Here is a 20418-nt window from a genome sequence, read left to right on the forward strand (position 1 = left end):
TCAAGCCATCAACGCAATGAGCAGCGCGTGCTAACCGAGTCACAATCTTAACGTTATTATCTTTAATTATTTAAACAACGGCACCATTGCCTCAGGAAATAGCAGTAGCTAATTCAAATCTCAGCAAATTTGCTTTTCTGAGTGGAATGAGTAAAGAAGCACACAGCAGTTTTTTTGTCATTTGTTGGCACAGTACCATTAACCGCCGTGCCTTTTACACTTAAAACAGATTGCAGCTTTAATGGGTGGGGTGGCGTAGGTGTTAAATTCAATGTGAAACTTGCGACCAATTTCACTTTCGCAACATGATGTATTTGGGAGTTAAAAGGGGTATAAAATGAGTATGATTAAATAATTTAGTCAGTCTGTTTATTAGTGATATGGGTTTTTTCAGTAACTCTTTCTGCAGGTTACACCAGTAGATTGCAACAAATGATTATATTTATGAGTGAGTCACTAATTAATTCATTCAATCGATAAATTCAATAACAATGATTCATTCAGAGCACAACAAATTACTTTTTATGAGTGAGTCATTCATATATTCACTCAAAAGATTCATTCAAAACACTGGTTCATTCAATAACAAGTGACTGGCTGGAATCAGAATAGCATATTAATGTAGCATACTAATTTCTGTATGAAATGTCTATTTTGTATTTTATATGGTAAATGCCAAAAGTAAAAAGTAAAAGTAGCATGCTAATCTGAATCCATCCACTGCCATTATGAGTGAGTCATTGAATCTTTCATTTTAAAGATTAGTTAAAAAACGAATGGGCTATCTTTAAGAATCTTCAGTGAATCACTGATTCTTTTCTTGTTTATTGAACTGTTAAAAGCAATATCATACTTGCAATTTAGCATTATGTATTGGAAAGTACTGTAAATAGAGTGATAAACCATAACCATAACTCAAACACTTTTTATTATTACACTCTAAAAAAACGCTGGGTTAAAAACATCCCAAGTTGGGTTGAAAATGGACAAACCCAGCAATTGGGTTGTTTTTTAACCCAGCGGTTGGGTTAAATGTTTGCCCAACGTGCTGGGCAGTTTTATTTAACCCAACTTTTGTTTAAAAATTACTAAATGGCTGGCTTAAAATGAACCCAAAATAGGTTAATTAAAATTCAGGCACATAATTACTAGAGGCAACAATAATCAAAAGGTGAACATTTATTAATAAGCCATGTTATAAATGTTTATTGTTTAATTATTATTCATTAAACTTATTAATAAATGTTAATTTCCATAATTTTTAAACAATAGTTGAGTTAAATAAAACTAAACAGCAGGTTGGGCAAACATTTGACCCATTCGCTGGGTTACAACAACCCAATCGCTGGATTTGTCCATTTTCAGCCCAACTTGGGTTGTTTTTAACCCAGCATTTTTTAGAGTGTATTATTGAATAAAATTTAACATTATACATGCACTTTTGTTCAAATGCAAATATTGCACATTATACAGTTGTGCACACAATAATAAAACAGTAAATATAAGGGTATAAAAAAGTCTGTTATAGTTTATATATTCAGCCTTTCTTCAGTCAGCAAAACCATAAAGTTGAGTATTTTAAACTTACATTCATGAATGTGATATTTTGGTCAAAAATATTAGTAAATTAATTAAAGAATTTTCATCCTAACACTGCCTCCACCCATTCTACTTCCTGTCTTATGCTGCCAAACTGTTAGCTCCGCCCCCAATGCACACAATTGGTTGAGCTAAAGGTTAGTATTAGGAAGGTAATGGTGAGAAAAAGTACTTTAACGTTGAAAAAAATCACCCATATCAGCATTTTAGAAGAAAAAAAAAAGAAAGAATATAGAGCCAGCTTTCCCCAAACCCCAGGCTGAGACACGGCAGAGGAGAATGAAATACGCCCAGCATGTAGAATTATGGGTAACTACATGGTGTTTCAGTGTTTTGGAGGAGAATTAGATACGGCAGCAGAGAATCGCTCCTGAGGAAACTACAGCAGTGAAGCGCTAACTGTGGTTTTCAGCTGCAAACTGAGCTCATTGAGCTGCCAGCAACATCCACTTAGTGAGTGTGTGTGTGTGTATGTGTGTGTGTGTGTGTGTGTGTGTGTGTGTGTGTGTGTGTGTGTGTGTGTGTGTGTGTGTTTTTGGTCCTACAGGGACTCCAGCGATGCCTCTTCCTTTTTGTTTTCCTCTCATACCTGTTATTTTTTTCTTCCTCCTCAGTTTTGCCTCCTCACATCTGCCTTTCTTTCTAAAGTGGTTTCTCTCTCTCTCTCTCTCCTTCCCTGCCGCTGTTTGGTTTTGATTAGATAGCCGCCACATTGTCATGCAAAGCAAGAGGAAGCCGAGAATACAAGAGAATTTCCTATGCGGCTCATCTGAAAAGGGTTGGATGTAATCCCTTGTGTCACCGAGCGGAAAGAGGGTACTTTTTCTTGGCGCGTTTTCTTTTTTCTTTTCTCTCACGTCGTTCTTACATTTCCTGGTGTCTGGTTCCAGCGGTCTCGCTGAAGCTTGGCGTCAACATAGATCGATGAGGCCCCATTCACACGCGTGTCGTCCGCCGTCAGGCTCGTGTTTGTTTTTAATTAGACTTTCTTCCCATATTGTCCAGGAAAATAACGATGGCGGAGTCTACTTTGATTTGTACTCTTTCATTTAGTTGGGTATGCAGTGTTTTCTGTGTTTTGTTTGATGGTGATGTTCCGAACGTCTCAAAGAAAAAGTTTGCGTTGTTGATGTCATTTTCTGTTGTTTTTGTTTTTGTATCAGTTTATTCCATGAAAGTTTTAACAACCAATAGCAATCACAAATGAGATCTCAAGTGCTTCTCCACACAACACTGAGATTAAATGAAGAGCTTTAATCATCTGCGTCTCAGATGTTTCTCCTGAGGAAAAGACCTCAGTAATCTCGCATGCATCTCATCAAAGTTTTTAAAGAGATTGCAACCATGTTTTAAACTCAGATCTGTTTTATTTTAGTATTATTTACATACTATTAAACTATTTATTAATATTTTAAGTTAGCTTTTATTTTTATATTTCACTTTCAATTTTAGTTAAAATTGTAGTAATTTTGTTGCTTTTTGTCAATATTTCTATCTTCAATTCATTTTATGACAATTTTAGTTTTAGTAATTTAAGAACTTCAAATTAAACTTCTTTTCCGTCAGTTATTTTTTGTTTGTTTTTGTTTTTTTGTTGTTGTTTGTTTGTTTTTTGTTTTGTTTTTAAGTTTGTGTTTCATCTAATATTTATATTGTATTTCAGCTTTATGTCAATTAGGCAGTGGCTATTTGCACTAAGTAAAAATAGCAATAGATGTCATTTACACAAGTATTTTCTTTGTACCAAGTGCAAATAGCGTTAAATTCTCTTTACAATAGATGTAAATAAGAATAGATGTTATTTACACTAAGTGAAAATGTCAGTTTTTCTTTGCACTAAGTGTAAATACTTAGTGCAAATAGTGGCAGATACTATTTGTACCTTAGTCTATTGTAGTATGTTATAAAACCATATGCAATAATAACAACATATTCATTGTATATGATTGCATTTATTAAATACTATAAATGGGTGCTGCATTATTGGGAAATTACTTGTATGCTACTTGATGTTAACTCCCTTACACCTACTCCTAACCTCACTGTTAAACACTTTATTCCCACTATTAAATACCCGTTAGGCACTTTATTTCCACTTTTTCTTTTCGAATATTTTCTTAATTTTTATTTAAAATAAACTCTACTCATAGCTGATATGCAATGGGAAAAGGGAGAAGAATGAGTTCGGTAAAAGGCAGATTCGAGTACGGGTTGGTCGCTTCAAAAGCTAACGCTACCCGCCTTACTCTCCACTCCTCTGATTCTGCTGTTGGCGGGATTTCTTTTGTAATTTTGTCTGGCTCAATCATATAATGGTGGGCGGGGTTAGTGTAAATAGTCTCTGCCAAAAAGGCGGGCCATTTGCATTTGGTGTTAGTGTTGTCAAAAGTACTGACTTCAATACCAATTTGGTTCTGAAATTTAAAACATTTTGAGCGCTGTTGAGCGGATTTGTCAAGACGTCTGATTAGCCATTGTTTTCACAAGCTCATCAAATATGTCTGTGATTGGCTACAATCATCAATGCACAGGAGCATTTGAAAGCACACGGAAGAGTTTGAATTGGAAAACGTTTTGGGAGCGGGAGCATTTGAAAGCAGGCATCTATCAGCGGACCGGTCCAGTGTGTATCTGTTTAAGCTTTCATTGAAGAGCGTCATTGATGTCAATTTACAACATGTTTTTGAAGCGTTGATCATTGTAGCCAATCACAGACATATCTGATGAGTGCTTGAACACAATGGCCAATCAGAGGTGTTTACAAATCCGCTCAACAGCACTCAAAGCGTCACATTTTTTAAATTTCATTACCAACTTGGTATCGAAGTCTGTACTTTTGACAACACTACTTGTTTCAATTAAAGAAAAAGATTGTTAATAGTTTGTTTTAGTTAACAATAAACACACAACTGTTGATTTACAATAAAATTTCTTAAAAGTCTTAAATCAAACATTGTCATTTGTGTTTTGGGACATTAGAATCATTGCTGATACTTAAATGAACCTCCATTATGTCTTCTGAGCTATGAAAGAGCAACATCTGAGCAATAAAATTTCCCTCTATGTACAGATGTAGCAAACACTTATTAATTATTCAGGTGTATCAAGAGGAAACAGTTTTTGCACATGCACATGGTACAAAAAACACAGTAGCATGTTCATTCATCATGTTGCATAATGCTCCATATTAACCAGTGGTATAGTCTGGGTTGTGTTTGTTTGGCTGGTGTGTATATGTTTATGTATCTGTGTGAGCATCGATCTGGGGGCCGTACTCATGGGCCGAAGAGTCGCTCACTGACAGGTGGAGCTCTGATTGGCTCGATCACGCCCCACTAACCATGCAAGCCATTACCCACACACACGCTGACCTCTGCAGTCCATGCGTGTGTGCATTCATGTAGGAATCAGCAATCATGCCTGTGAGTGTGTGTGTGATTTACTGGTCCCAGATGCTTCATGAAAGACCATTTCAGTCACACAGTTCACCCGCAGCTTTGTATTTCAGCACGTAGCGTGTTGTGTTTGTATTTGTCTGGAGCGCGGTCATCACAGCGTGCTCCTCCACTGCTGTACATCAAAACCGAAGAGAAAATATAAGCAGTTTTACCATGCAACACGTATAAAACCTCCTCTGCTGCGTCTCTCTCTTTCATGGCGCTTGGTGTTTGTGTACTGAAAGATTAAGTAGCTCCGAAGGGCCCGTGTTTACAAATATGCAGCCGCCAAACAGGCCAAAGTCTCCGAATGACTGTGGAATACAAATAGCTTTTTTATCAGCGCTGAGCCCCTGCCCAAAGAAATTGTGTTTTCCATCCTTTCCTCTTACACCAATGAAATATGAAGCTTTATTTTCCTCTCTCTCTATATATATCCCAAATCTGGCAGGAAGCTGTTTGTGTTCAGCCTACACTCCCTTGTATATACACACACAGACACTAAAGTAGATGTGAGACATGTCACAACCCATCAAAACTAAAACACATTATAATCAATAAAGCAGTCTGGTTAGGACACCCCTTTTGTTTTTTGACATTTAGCAGAGCTACTCTATAAACTATTGGCTTTAAAATGATGTTATTTACAAATTTAATATATTTTATTTATATACACTGTAAAACTCAATAAGTTCAGAATACTCAAAACATTTATTTTCCTTATGCAGTCTGACGCAAAGCATGCTGTGCATTAGAAATCTGCTGTAACTCAATCATATTAAGTTCTGCTTACTACAATCAAATTTTGAGTTCATGCAACTTTTTTCTATTAAGTACAATGAACTTTCGGTAACACTTTATTTTAGGGTCTTTTAAATAGTTGCTTATTAGCATGCATATTACTAGAATATTGGCTGTTTATTAGTACTTATTAAGCACATAGTAATGCCTTATTCTGCATGACCTTATTCTACATTCTTAATCCTACCCATACCTAACCTTAACAACTACCTTACTAACTATTAATAAGCAGTAAATTAGGAGTTTATTGAGGGAAAAGTTGTAGCTAATAGTTTATATGTGTTCCCTATACTAAAGTGTTACCGAACTTTCATTATTATTTGAGTGAAACAAACTCATTTCATTTAATTAATCTCACTGCTCGGTATAATATAATATTATGTGTGTATATCACTATGTATTTCATTTACATTTATTCATTTAGCAGAATATGTAATATTATATATGAATATATTCATTTTTATTATGTATATCATAATATTAAACATATTTGAATCATAATATTTTATATTTTTAGTAATATGTGTATTTATTTTTAGTTATGTTATGTTTTTAAATAACTTTAACTTTATTTATATAAGCCAGCTTGTGTCTATTTAATACCAATTTAAAAATCTGTAACTTTAGTTTAGAGTCCAATTCTTATTATTAACTAGTTGGTTATTAGCATGTATATTACTAGGATATTGGCTGTTTATTAGTACTTATAAAGCAGATATTAATGCCTTATTCTGCATGACCATATTCTACATCCGTTAATCCTACCCAATACCTAAACTTAACTAAATTACTAACTATTAATAAGCAGTAAATTAAGAGTTTATTGAGGCAAAAGTCGTAGTTGATAGTTAGTTAATAGTGAGAATTGGACCCTAAACTAAAGTTCCTAATCTTTTATTTCTAAACTAAAAATATGCATACAGTTGTTTAATTATTCTAAAACAACACTCGTAATTCCAAAGGCACTTGTACAACACTGGATTTCCAATGAATAAAATGGATTTTGTTGTAATTTTGATTTCAAGGCTGATTGATCTGTGCTAGTGTCTTTAAAACACAATACTGAGAAAAAACAGCAAGACAGCCAAAGATGGCCACACATAACACACAATACAATACAACACTATCTTGCTCTGGTTTGTTTCACTTGCTCTTTCGTTTTTACCTCTCTCTTTTTTTCTTTCTCTATTGCCCTTTTCCACCATTTCCACTCTTCATCATTCCCTCGTCCTACTTTTCTTGCTCTGTTGTTCTTTTTCCGGGCTGCACTTTTGTCCCGTCCCTTCCTTCAGCAGGAGCAGTGGGAATATTAACCGGCAGACAGATCATTTAGGGGTCAGACCTGTGAATGTGTTAATTGTGATTTATAGCTGAACTGAATTTAAGAAGAGCTTTTCCTTATTGACCACCTGAAGCTGAGGCCCTGGGAACAAAAAAAAGTTTGCACCATTTCTTTCTCCTTAACAGCGTACATAGCTCTCAAGGGTTCTGTCAGCCCCAGATACTCATACAATTTTAGGATGAAGCACATTAGATCTAGCGCAAACGAAGCAAGATTCAATTCCGTCGATTATGATCCTGGAGGGCAAGGTCTGTGAGGTGAGCAGGGCACGCTCTCACAGGAAGTGACAGAATGAGGAAGACCACTGACCTTTACCGTAAAGATGATTCTTCCTCGTCCTCTGCTCTATTTCCTGTGCTAATGTCCATCTATAAGTAATGCTCCTACACCGCTGACGACGTCCTCATCTAGGTGCGTCTACATTATTAATGGCTGTTGGGACGTGTGGGGTCAGGAGTGAAGCTGGGTGGCTTTATAAAGACACCAAACAGATCTGTGAGGACTCGTGGGGTGAATTTTTGCACTGCTTAAGTCTACATAAACACAAGATTTAAAAAATAATAATTATATATATATATATATATATATATATATATATATATAGCCAGCTTATATAAAGGTAAAGTTGTTTAAAAAGATAACTAAAAATAAACACATATATTAATAAAAATAAAAGTTCATAACAAAAATGATATATTATGATTAATATTATGAAATGCATAATAAAAATGTATATATTAATATATAATATTATATATTCTGTTAAATTAACAAATGTAAATGAAATATTTGATACACACATACATTTTGTAGATTATTTTATATTTTATTTATATATCATAATATTATTATATTTTGTAATTTTGTATATTATAGATAGATAGGTATTTGTCTAAAAATAGTTTACCCAAACATTTAAATTCTCATTTACTCATCCTCATTGTTGTTTGTTTATATTTGTATGTATAAACTATAAACATTATACAATTCATTTAATTTACAATGTATTAATTTAGCAGAATTTATATATATATTATTTTATATTATTATGTATATAAAATATAATATATAATATTTTATAGTAAATTATAGTAAAATATAATATTTTATTATATTATTTTTTATAAAATATATTTAAAAGAAATGAAAAAATATAAATATATATATTTTTTAAATTGTGTATTTATTTTTTAAATTTGTATTATACATAACGGTTAATGTAATGACTATTATATCATAACTGGTTATCATTTAAACAATGCAACAAGTTTGAATATGTCTATGCATGTGAGATTTAATGGCTAGATTCTCAGTGAATAATTTTTTATTTTATTTTATTTATTTATGTATTTATTTATTGGGGAGATTTATAGACTGTAGTAATGTTTTTGTTATGTGGAAAAAAAGCAGAGTGGATATTATGCTTTTGTACACAGGAAAAAAACAAATTGGAGGGTGAAATAATCCTTTAATCTTGTCTGGTAAACAAACTATTGTTGCTCTCATGGTGTATATTTCCATGCTTTTAGCTCATCATCATTCTTACCAAAGGTTAATAGTCCATCCAGACCCTTAAAATGACCCCATGTGTCCCTAGAGGAGATTTGTTCATTGCTTTACAAAGCCTGAGCTGTGGCTAACTGTCCTGGGGACGTTTGATTCGGTAGTGGCCATGAAAAGAGAGGAGAAAGAAGGGTGTATGTGTCCTTCTTCATCAGTAGTCTCCTCTGAGTCGTGGCCCCCTCAGGTGCTAACTGTATGTCAGCACAATCAGCGGGGATTCGGTTTGGTGCCTCTTCAGACTCTCAATGGCTCTGCCTCGCCCATTCCACTGCCTCCAATCACACCCGCCTCAGGATGACCCTTATCGCCGGCCGATAAAAATCCACCCTCGGCAGGGAGATAAGAGAAAGAGGGAGGAAAAGGAAGAGAAGAGTGCATCTGTACGATTAGATAAAGGAGAGGCGCTCTTGACAGACTGAAGGATTTTTAGCCAGAGGATGTTTTGAATGTGAGTATTCAGCGCTCGAGGCTCCAATGCAATTTCCCCAGGATAAAATGATTGTTGTAAGCCGAGGTTTTTCTGACTGGCATCCTTAGGAAATGGACAGTTCCCTTTCTAATCACAGAAGTGTTTACATGAGTACAGCGCCTCTGGCTTTCTCTCTTTCCAGTGCTCGCTCTGTTCTGTCTTTCTCCGGGCAATGCTTTTGGAGAGTTTAGTGCTCTGGGTGTCCACACAGGGTGCATGAAAGGTCCGACTATCCAAAAACACAAACATGTCAATATACTTCAAGTCTGCAGATTTTATCACATTTTATCTATGCTGATTTTAAGGGAAAATCTGCAGAATTATCTGGAATGGATTTAAAGGTAAAGTGTGTAATGTCTGCATAAAATGGAATCATTGTCAGGTCTTAAAGTGACAGCAGCATAATATACCTGCTCCCAAATTATGAGATAATATTAAAATATCTGTATGGCAGTTTCCCCCATGTGGCCAGTGAAAATGCTGAGTGGCTAGTAACTTTCTAAAACCACTAGCCACAGTGGCTGGTGAGCAAAAAAGTTCATGTCAAGCCCTGATTATGATGTATTATAACTTCGGTTACAATTATTCATGAGACCATATGATGCATTATAAGGTGCGATACAAGCCATAATTAATGCATTAAAATACTTTTATAATGCATTATAAAGGCTTTAAGTAAAGCGTTACCAATTAAACATTCTATATATTTTTTTTTTCTGTAAGAAATTCAAATGTGTGTATGTGTTGTAATTCAGAATCCTGTTTGCTACCTCACTTCAAATTTTGAAATTGAATTGGAATTTGAAAGATATTCTCAGTTCAGTTCTAAATGGTGCACAACCCTACAACACACACACACACACACACACACACAACCATGACGTCATCTCTTTTTCCAGCCACTGACTCTTGTGTGCTTTAACCTTGGCTCAGAGAGAGAGAGAGAGTAATTCTAACCTTAAAAACCTGCTGATTAAAGCTAGTTTGGAGGAATTCGATTCCGCTTAATGCTTTTGGCCCTCCGCCCAGCCCTGACGACTGATCGCCATTAACATCAACGGACAGCATGTCTTCACTCAGGCGGAGACGTGACCGGCACACACTCTTACACACACACGTGTGTCCAGCACGGCGTGTCCCCATCAGTTTCATTCTGATCTGTCTCTGTTGATCAGCATCAAACCGCAGCATTGGTATTTCCTGCGAGCCGCCCGTGCCGGGAAGCACACTGCTCTCCTCCTGTTTCTGCAGACGCAGCATCCTCTGTCCTGTGGTTATCTGTCCAGGCTCATGGTCATTCGCTGCTGATATGAGGACAGTTTGATGGTTTATTTCAGTGGGGCTTTGGGTTAAAGTTCAGAGCGATAAAGCAGGTTGTAGATAAACACTTATTTTCTCAAACACACTGACCTGTTTACCCGTTCCTGTACAAAACATTTGAAAACAGTTGTCAACTTTAGACAGCAAACTATATGAGCCTGTACAGGTATAGTATGTTCTAAGCAGTCAATAGATAGATAGATAGATAGATAGATAGATAGATAGATAGATTCAGTGAGTGAGCGAGTCAGTGAGTGAGTGAGTCAGAGAGTCAGTGAGTGAGTGAGTTAGTAAGTTAGTCAGTGAGTGAGTTAGTGAGTGAGTCAATGAGTGAGTGGGTCAGTGAGTGAGTGAGTCAGTGGATGAGTGAGTCAGTGAGTGAGTTAGTGAGTTAGTCAGTGAGTTAGTGAGTGAGTGAGTTAGTCAGTCAGTCAGTGAGTCAGTGAGTGAGTGAGTCAGAGAGTCAGTGAGTGAGTGAGTTAGTAAGTTAGTCAGTGAGTGAGTTAGTGAGTGAGTCAATGAGTGAGTGGGTCAGTGAGTGAGTGAGTCAGTGGATGAGTGAGTCAGTGAGTGAGTTAGTGAGTTAGTCAGTGAGTTAGTGAGTGAGTGAGTTAGTCAGTCAGTCAGTGAGTCAGTGAGTGAGTTAGTGAGTGAGTGAGTTAGTCAGTCAGTCAGTGAATGAGTGAGTCAGTGAGCGAGTCAGTGAGTGAGTGAGTTAGTCAGTGAGTCAGTGAGTGGGTCAGTAAATGAGTTAGTGAGTGAGTTAGTGAGTCTGAGTCAGTGAGTGAGTTAGTGAGTGAGTCAGTGAGTGAGTCAGTCAGTGAGTCAGTCAGTGAGTTAGCGAGTGAGTGAGTCAGCGAGTCAGTGAGTCAGTCAGTGAGTTAGCGAGTGAGTGAGTCAGCAAGTCAGTGAGTGAGTGAGTGAGTGAGTCAGTAAGTCAGTTAGTTATTTAGTTAGTTAAACACAAACACTTTCTGTCCAGAATCATCAGAGTCTGAAAGATTCTTCTGTGCTTCTCTGGCTTTATTTCTGCTACAGATTCAGCTTGAATTTACTGTTTGATGTCTTTTTTTAATCCAGCATGAGGAAATGAGTATCAAAGGCATTTTTCATCATTTAAAAGGCTCATATTCAACACTTTTGTAGCATTTGATTTTTTTCCCCTAAACTCCAGTTATAATGTCAAGTTTTCTTTCACCATAAAAAGGCGTAATTTAGTGTTTCATGTTTGTTTTCCACCCTCTCTGACCTGAGAATTAAACAGGCTGTTTCTGCTGCTGTTTCTTTACGACTGTAAATGACCTCTGTTTTGATTGGCTAACCTCTTCACATGTGTAATGGGAAACTAACGACGCCCACGCCAAGCTGCTGAATACTAAATAGCCGTTAATATGTAAATGTAGCCGGTCATATGTAAATGTGCTCATGATTCTGATATCATTATCATGATGCATTTTTTTTTTTCAGCTTAGTTTCAATAAATGGTCTGGAGAGGGAGATTTGTGATGTAGTTTGTCTAGATAGTACATCACATTTGAAAAATCCAGTTGTCCATAATGAGCTTAGTGTGAGAGTCCACTTTAGTTTTAATGTGACCTCGATGTCCTTGACATACAGCATCACTGAAAATGTCAGCGTGTGATATTTTAACATTTTTAGAGGTTTGAGGTTCATAATTATTAAAAGTTCATGCAGTAAAAAATCGACTTTGGAGAATAAAACACCAGGGTTATTATAGTCAAATAAAACTAAAACCACAATAAAAAAAAATATATAAAAAAAATGTTACCTTGAAAAAAATTAATTACAAAAACCTAAACTTATTTTATTTCATCCAGTTGGCAAGGAAACATTTCTCATTTTCATTTAGTTTAACTTGATGTACTAAAATAACTTTAAAATGAAAACTTAAAAATAAAAACTAATTCAAAATATTAATAAAAACTATTATAATACTAAAATAACACTGTGTAGTGCACTTGTCACCATTTGAAAAATTCAAAAAATGAGCAGCAAGCCTCTCCCAGGGGTTCATTGTCTTATCTTATGAAAACAACATATCAGTGTCCTGAGAAAACCATGTATGGCAGAATGAGGACTCATATTTCCCCTGTAGGAGATATTTAGATATTAGCATCCAATTCAGCAACGATATACCCAACTGAAAGGCACCTTGGCGCCTGTGCGTGTGTGTTTGTGTGTGTGAGCACGTTACTGTGCGTAGGAGCGTGTCTCAGACACGACGGTGGCGCTGATCTAATCGTGTGAATGTAATTAGGCTTTAATTGCTCAGCGTGTGGGCCTCTGGCATCTGTCTGGGGCCCAGACGGCAAATAATGCCCTCTGACGCTGTCATCTCCTAATCTCACTGTTACCAAACACCTTCGCACAACTCCCACTGAAACCAAACACCTCCATGCCGCTGATGGGAGGATGACGACACACTTTCACTGTACTGGATTTGATACGTGCATCATAATCAGTGTTGGGAAGTAACTAACTAAACGTTCACGTGGTCCACTGCCTCTTTTCCACATGGTAAGAATAAAATAAAAGAACAAACAGTAAAGTTCTGTTCATAATAAGAGTACATTGTGCTAATAAGCTTTGAAATAACATGGAATCAAACACTGCTGATATTTTTTATTTTTTTTTACTGACAGGTGTATCTGCAGTGTGTATTTATTCATGTACTTTTGTCAAAATTCACATCTATAGTCTTTGTTGGTACAGAATCTGACACTGAGGCTACAGTCAGCACGGCAACAGGAAGTGATGTCATTCTCAAAGTTTGGGAAAAATTCTCTGGTACACTGAATAAAAATTGGTGTAGGAATTACTTTAAAGCAATTTTTACAAAGAAATGGCAAGTAACAAATTAAACAAAAAGACTGAAATAGTATTTTCTTGTAAAATGTACTTCAATAATATTTATTTACGTCAAAAAAAATATTTTTTATAGTGTATTTGGATTATAGTTATAATACACTTTAGTTGGCTTCAGGATTTTATGTATTGTAACCCTCTTAGAATATTTTGTTTATTGTCTTTATGCTTGCAAATTTTTTGTTCTTTGTTGCAAAAAAAAAAGGTCTTTGGATTCATGAAATATAATTTAAAAAATGAATAATGTTATTAACCAGTTACCAACATTTAAAAGTAACGATTTTACTGTGGAACAATTGAAAAGGATTTTGTTGCTATTTTCTGTTGTTTTCTCTAACATAAATCTTTTCTTCAGCTGTTTCTGAATTCTTTTTTTCCAGTAATGAAAATTAATGTTTACTAGTTTTATTTAATATAAAATGATGCTGTCACCTTAATTTAAATACTTATTGTGTCCGAAAATATTGGCACAGATTAAATATCCTCTGATTGCTCTACATTAATCAAGATACTGTATTATCCCTCATTCACTTCCATAAAGTTAGCTACTCTTTGCTTGTAGTTTGTCATGTAAAAATAACTTGACTGTAAATTGAACTATTTCAATTTATGAGTAGCTTGTATCTTCCCTAACACTGGTTTTTATTGCATGATTAGTGTGTGTGTGTGTGTGTGTGTGTGTGTGTGTGAATGATACGCTGAGACGAGCTTCATTCCTGTAAAATTCAGCCAGTCGAATGTACAATAAGATCTGAGACAGGTCTCGTAATCCAGTGCTGTAAATAGACTTACAGTCGTCCTGTTATTGACCCGATATGAAGGACACCAGTTACACACACAAACACACACACACACAGTGAGTGTCTGAAGATCACGTCCCACTGGATATTTTTATCTAGTTATAAACAGAATCATTCGAGGAAGGATTGTGTAGTTTTTACATGATAGAATGAAGAAACAAGAAACCATTTGTGTATAATATTATGATTAACAACCTTTATTCTCCTCATTGTTCAGATTTGTAGCAGTACAGAGCTGTGATATCCACTCGAGTTCATAGAGTTACTGTGCTGATGTTTTGTGTTGTGTCATTTATTAACTCCACACTCTTAAAAATAAAGGTTCTAAAAGGGTGTTTTTGAAGCAGACATATCTGTTGAGCACGTGAACACAACGGCCAATCAGAGGTGTTTAAGAATCCGCTAAACAGCCCTCAAAATACTAGAGGGAAATGCTGGTATCATCACATTCTTAAAATTTCAGTACCGACTTGGTACTGAAGTCGGTAATTTTGACAACCTAGAAAGAACCTTTTTCCACTCTGAAGAACCTTTTGTGGAATGGAAAGGTTCCATGGACGTTAAGGTTCTTAATGGAACCACAAAACCTTTATTTTTAAGAGTGCGCTGATGCTTGTGTTGTTTATTGCTGTTTGTGTGTTTATTCTCAGTGTTGAACTGACGGTGAGCTCTGTGTTTTATTTCAGTGTCTGTATGGCTGCTATGTCCACTCCTCCATCATTCCCACGTTCCACCGCCGCTGTTACTGGCTGCTGCAGGTAAGAGTTCAGCTCTGCCACTTACTCTTTAACACTAAATGATGCACAACTGAAAACAACTTTCATCACCATCCTGTAACTAGTAACTCTGTCGTCTTGAGCTCTCTGTCTCTCTCTGTTAAATGCATGAACAGTCTGACAGTGATGGCAGTAATTGAGTCATAAACACATCTATCGAAGTATATTAGCAGCCAGAGGTCGTCGTGCAGACTAGTCGATCAGTTCTACCTCTAGATGATGCTTTGGGCCTGTTGTCAAGTCACAGATCAGATGTCCTTATTCTATTTGGCACTTTATAAGTGAGCTACACAGTTCATTTGGGGTGTTCACATACAAGCCTAAATCGATGTGAACCACTTGGAGACCCGTGAAACTACCCAAGTGTTGTCTGGAGACTGACAGAAAGCATAAGCGAGCGGGACGTGAAGGTTTTTGCACCGCAAGCAGCATCAGCGGAGATGTGCAAGCTTTCATTTCTCACCCACATCATTTCAGCGGTCTGCAGCTGGCCGTCGGGCTGCTGATGCTGCATGCCGCGTCATTTACATGAGGTAATCGGTGACTCGCCAACTAGTAGACCTCTAGTTGACTGGTAAAATTAGTAGTCGTGCAGCCCGTAGCATGTGTATGAGGTGTGAGTTTGAGTATGTGTACGTGTGTGTGTCAGGTTTTTTGCCTACATTGTCGAGACCAAATGTCCCCTCAAGGATAGTAAAACCTGAAATCATCTGCAATGTGTGGAGCAGCAAACGGCACCCATGAGGAAACAACTTAATAAACATACTAAATAATGTCTTCATGGAAATATAAAAATGCAAAGGGTTAGCTTCAGGAGCAGGGGATAGAAAATATTATTAGTGCAGTATAAAAACAATCAATGGAAAATCCCCACCATGATAGAAAAGCAAGTGTGAGTGTGCGGGTTTATACTTTGGGGACACAGTTGCCTCCAGAAGAAAGCTAAATCTGACAAAACCACGCTTTGGGGACTTTCAGGGACAAACGATTCATATATAAAGTGTTTTTTTATTATTGTTATTTTAAAAATGCAGACATTTTGCTTTTAGACATCATTTAGTCATTCCAATAGTGCTGATATAACAGTCCAAAGGCACTGGGACTTTTAACTTTTTGTGGAAAGGCAGACTGTCTGTCTATTAATAGAGGGGATTTTTCAGTGACTCTTCTACAGATTACACAAACTGTCTTTCTTAGTGAATCATTCGAATCGTTTGCTCACCTGATTCATTCAAAATTACTTATTTAGTTGAGAATGAAACAAATGACTATCTTTATGAGTGAGTAACCTGAATCCTTCCTTCAACCGATTTGTTCAAAAACATTCATTCAGTAATGAAACAAGTGGCTGTTTATATGAGTGAGTCATTTGAATCACTCCCTTAACGGAATCATTCAAAACCACTGATTCAAGGACTAGTAAAAATGTTAGAGGATTCCGATATAAGTGAAGAGGAGCTATGTTGGGTCAGAGGTCACTCTTACGCCAGAACTCGACTCTCTCGTGAATGCTCATACGTGATTATAGTTTATAAAGTTTTAAATATGGATATTTTTCTTATAAAAACCCATCGCTTCACTTCAGAAGGCATTTATTAACCCACTGGAGTTGTATGGATTACTTTTATGATAGATGGATGTGCTTTTTGGAGCTTTATGAGTTATTTGAATCATTCCCTCAACCAATTTGTTGGTTGATTCAAAAACTGATTCATTCAGGAACGAAATAGCACTCTTGTTATCCTCAGAGACTCACAGTGGTTGATTCTTCTCTGACAATAGGACAGTGACAGTGAGAGAGACACAGGACAGAAAACACTGATCTCAGTGTGTCTCCACAGTCTTTCCTGCTCCGAGAGACGCAAAGAAGCAAAATTAACACAGCATACAAACTCCATCAATCAAAGCTGACGGGCAATAATTCACTGCATGTGAAACACACTCGCACAAGAAAAGAAATGCAGTAAAACTGTATTTTTAAAATGCAAACTTGCATGTGTTTGGTGAACATCGCTGATGTCGGATCACTGAAAATCACAGCATCTCTCATTTCTCATTTGAAAAGAAGAGATTTGAAAAGCCAAACATAAGGTTGAGAGATCTTAAAGTACATATACTAAACTGTTTTAATTCTATATATTATATCATGAATGTATAATTTACATTTCAATAACAGAAGTTATATTAAAAGCAAGTCAGAGGGTGTGTTAGGAACAGTTTTGGATGTTATATTAAATAAAAAGTATTATTTATCTATCATATATATTGCATAACACAATTTATAGTCACAAGTATATCAGAAAAATGTTTTTAAAAGGTTGATGTCTCCACAAGGATATTTTTACCAGAAATCTTTGACCTTGTAGGGACATTTTTGGTCCCCATGAGGAAAACAGTTTATAAATCATACTAAATTATGTTTTTTGAAAAATGAAGAAAGTTTCTGTTAGGATTGTGTTTAGGGTTAGGGATAGAATATACAGTTTGTACAGTATAAAAATCTTCGTCTATGGAAAGTTCCAATAAAACAACGTGTGTGTGTGTGTGTGTGTGTGTGTGTGTGTGTGTGTGTGTGTGTACGCGTACGTGCTGGTCTAAATGGAGGTCATTGAGGGATGAAAACATAATGTTAAACCATAAAAGGAGAAAAGAGAAAGAAATCATGTGAGAAGAGCGAGAGAACTCAGCAGTGATAAAGCAAATCTAAGCTGTCGGATTTCTCACAGTTACAGAGGCTTGAGCTCAGCTGGGCAGGTAAGAATGATTGATTACAGAGAGAGCGAGTCCACCCACATTACACAGAGAGAGAGAGAGAGAGAGAGAGAGAGAGAGAGAGAGAGAGAGAGAGAGAGAGAGAGAGAGAGAGAGCGTAAACCTACCCATACACATTCACAACACTTAAAACTTTCATCTTTACACCGGCACACCTGCCCAATCACAAGCAGATTATCATCAGCAGCGTTTGATTTATGAAGCAGCGCTTGCTACATATTAATGTTATATCGCAGGATGGTGTCTGCATACAAAGAGCACAACAGTGGGGTTCTGAGGTAAAAATCCCATTCATTTACTCCATAGAGAAATTGATTTTTTGTGATAATGTATAAACCCTTCGGCGCAGACCTACTGTGAGCTCTGAGATAGTTAAGTGATGGTCTAAACTTCTCTAGACTTTTAACAACCATATTTAATAGTGAAGAGGTGTGAAGAGCTCCACCAATCAGAAAGAAGCCACTGTAACCATGGCAAAAGAGCTGGATTGTGTATGTTAATATATGTAAAAGACCTGTGTTATGATTAGCTAACATACACTACCAGTCAAAAGTTTGGGGTTGGTAAGATTTTTTAAGTCTCTTATACTCACCAGGCTGCATTTATTTGATCATAAATAATGTAAAAACAGTTATATTGTGGAATATTATGACAATTTATATATATATATATACATATTTATATATTTATATATATATATATATATATATATATATATATATATATATTGTTTTACTTTTTTCAGAATTCTTTAGTGAATAGAAGCATTTACTTGAAACAGACATGTTTTATAACATTAAAAATGCCTTTACTGTCACTTTTGATTAATTTAATGCATCCTTGCTGATTAAAAATATTAATTTCTTAAAAATCTTCCTGACCCCAGGAACCTGAAATGTAGTGTATGATAATATTACACTATAATATACATAATTGACGTCTCAGTGTTAATCAGTACAGGCCATGATGCAGAATAGGTGTTGTTGTGTAAATGTAGGTGGACATATGTTGGTAAAATCATGTTTTAGGCATCTCTAAATGGTCAAGGTAGGAAGAAGAAGAAACCTTAGCATATATCGAAAGTTTTGTCCAAATCAAAATTACAAAACCAGTCATAAAATATTTATATTAGCTATTTGATATGATGATGATGATTAAAGATGTTAGCAGTTAGCAGTCAAATGATGGATATAAACAGGTTTAAGACATACTGTATACAGGAAGTGTGGTACTGTGCTGCACATCTAAAGAGGAAGCCGAGGAGCCTGTGATCCGAGAGGAACAGAGGCAGGAGTGTGTTAGCGCTCAGAGATGTTCATTGATTTATGCTCCAGCAGAGCAAACTGACTCACAAGGTTACACAGCAGTGATTGGTCACCGTCACGGCGTGTAGACAATCACACGTGCTCTCAGATAGATTAAACACACACACACACACACACCATTTGGGACTGTCAATCACACCTGTCAAGGTCAGTCTTTGTACTTTGGTCACATTCTTCACTTAAAGTTTTAGAAACTTGAAAGCCCACAGGACCCCAGTTAGGTTACACTTTATTTCGATGGTCAAGTTTAGGCATTCTACTAACTATAAGTAACTTTGCAACTACATGTCAACTAACTGTCATTAGACTATTAGTAGACTGTTAGGTTAGGGTTCGGGTTAGTAGAATAAGTTGACGTAGATGCAAAGTTACTTATAGTCAGTTGAATGTCTGTTGGGGAGCATCAAAATAAAGTGTTAGAAGATTTTAGTTAGACAGTCTACTAATACTTTAATGAGAGTTAGTTGATATGTAGTTGCAAAGTTACTTATAGTTAGTAGAATGTTTACCATCAAAATAAAGTGTTACCCACAATTTGTTTAACCTACAGTATTATTATAGCTGTAAAATAAATACATTATAAAAAACATGGGGAAAAATTCTTATTTTTTAAAATGTTAAAATAATAAAAAGCAGAACAAGTTTTATTTCTGTTGTAAAATATATTTTTAAATGAATATGAAATTAAAATAAAAATCCTGTTGTTAACAGTGATCAAATAAATAATGAAATAAAAAAGCAGAAAAAAGTTATTTTTTCTGTTGTTAAAAAAATTCATTAAAAAAAAAAAATACATTAAAATAAATAATAAAATAAAGTAATTTTTATGTTGTTAAAAAGTTAAAATTTATAATGATGCTTTAAAATAAATAATAAAAATACATTAAAATAAATAATAAAATAAAGTCATTTTTCTGTTGTTAAAAAGTTAAAATATATAATGAAATAAAGCAGAAAAATAAAGAAAGAAATATTTTTGGTTGTTAAAAATACTTAAAGATAAAATAATAAGAAAGTATTTTTTTCTGTTTTTAACCAGTTAAATTAAATCTAAATGATAAAATTAAGTCTTTTTTTCTGTTGTTAAAAAGTTAAAATACATAAAGAAATATATAGAATATATAAAGAAAGAAATATTTTCTGATGTTAAAAATTCATTATGAATGAATAAAAAAAAGTATTTTTTCATTGTTAAAAATATATGAAAATAAAAAAATAAATATAAATATAATGTAAATAATGAAATAATTAATTTTTCTGATGTTAAAATACCTTCCTGTCACTTTATATGTTGGTCTCTTCCTGTCTAAATGGGAAGTTTTTAGGCA

The 20418-nt window shown here is 35.3% G+C and overlaps 1 protein-coding gene across 13 annotated transcripts in view; it reads left to right on the top strand.

Moving 5' to 3' along the window:
• camta1b (calmodulin binding transcription activator 1b) overlaps positions 1-20418 on the top strand; it is a 306867-nt gene that overhangs the window by 243882 nt on the left and 42567 nt on the right. For all 13 annotated transcript variants that reach the window (XM_051912532.1, XM_051912526.1, XM_051912527.1 and 10 more), the window contains one exon: positions 14904-14975. In XM_051912532.1, the coding sequence (XP_051768492.1) occupies positions 14904-14975 (72 nt within the window). The remainder of the gene's footprint in view (positions 1-14903; positions 14976-20418) is intronic.

Source organism: Ctenopharyngodon idella, chromosome 11, assembly GCF_019924925.1.
Source record: "Ctenopharyngodon idella isolate HZGC_01 chromosome 11, HZGC01, whole genome shotgun sequence".
Classification (NCBI taxonomy): domain Eukaryota; kingdom Metazoa; phylum Chordata; class Actinopteri; order Cypriniformes; family Xenocyprididae; genus Ctenopharyngodon; species Ctenopharyngodon idella.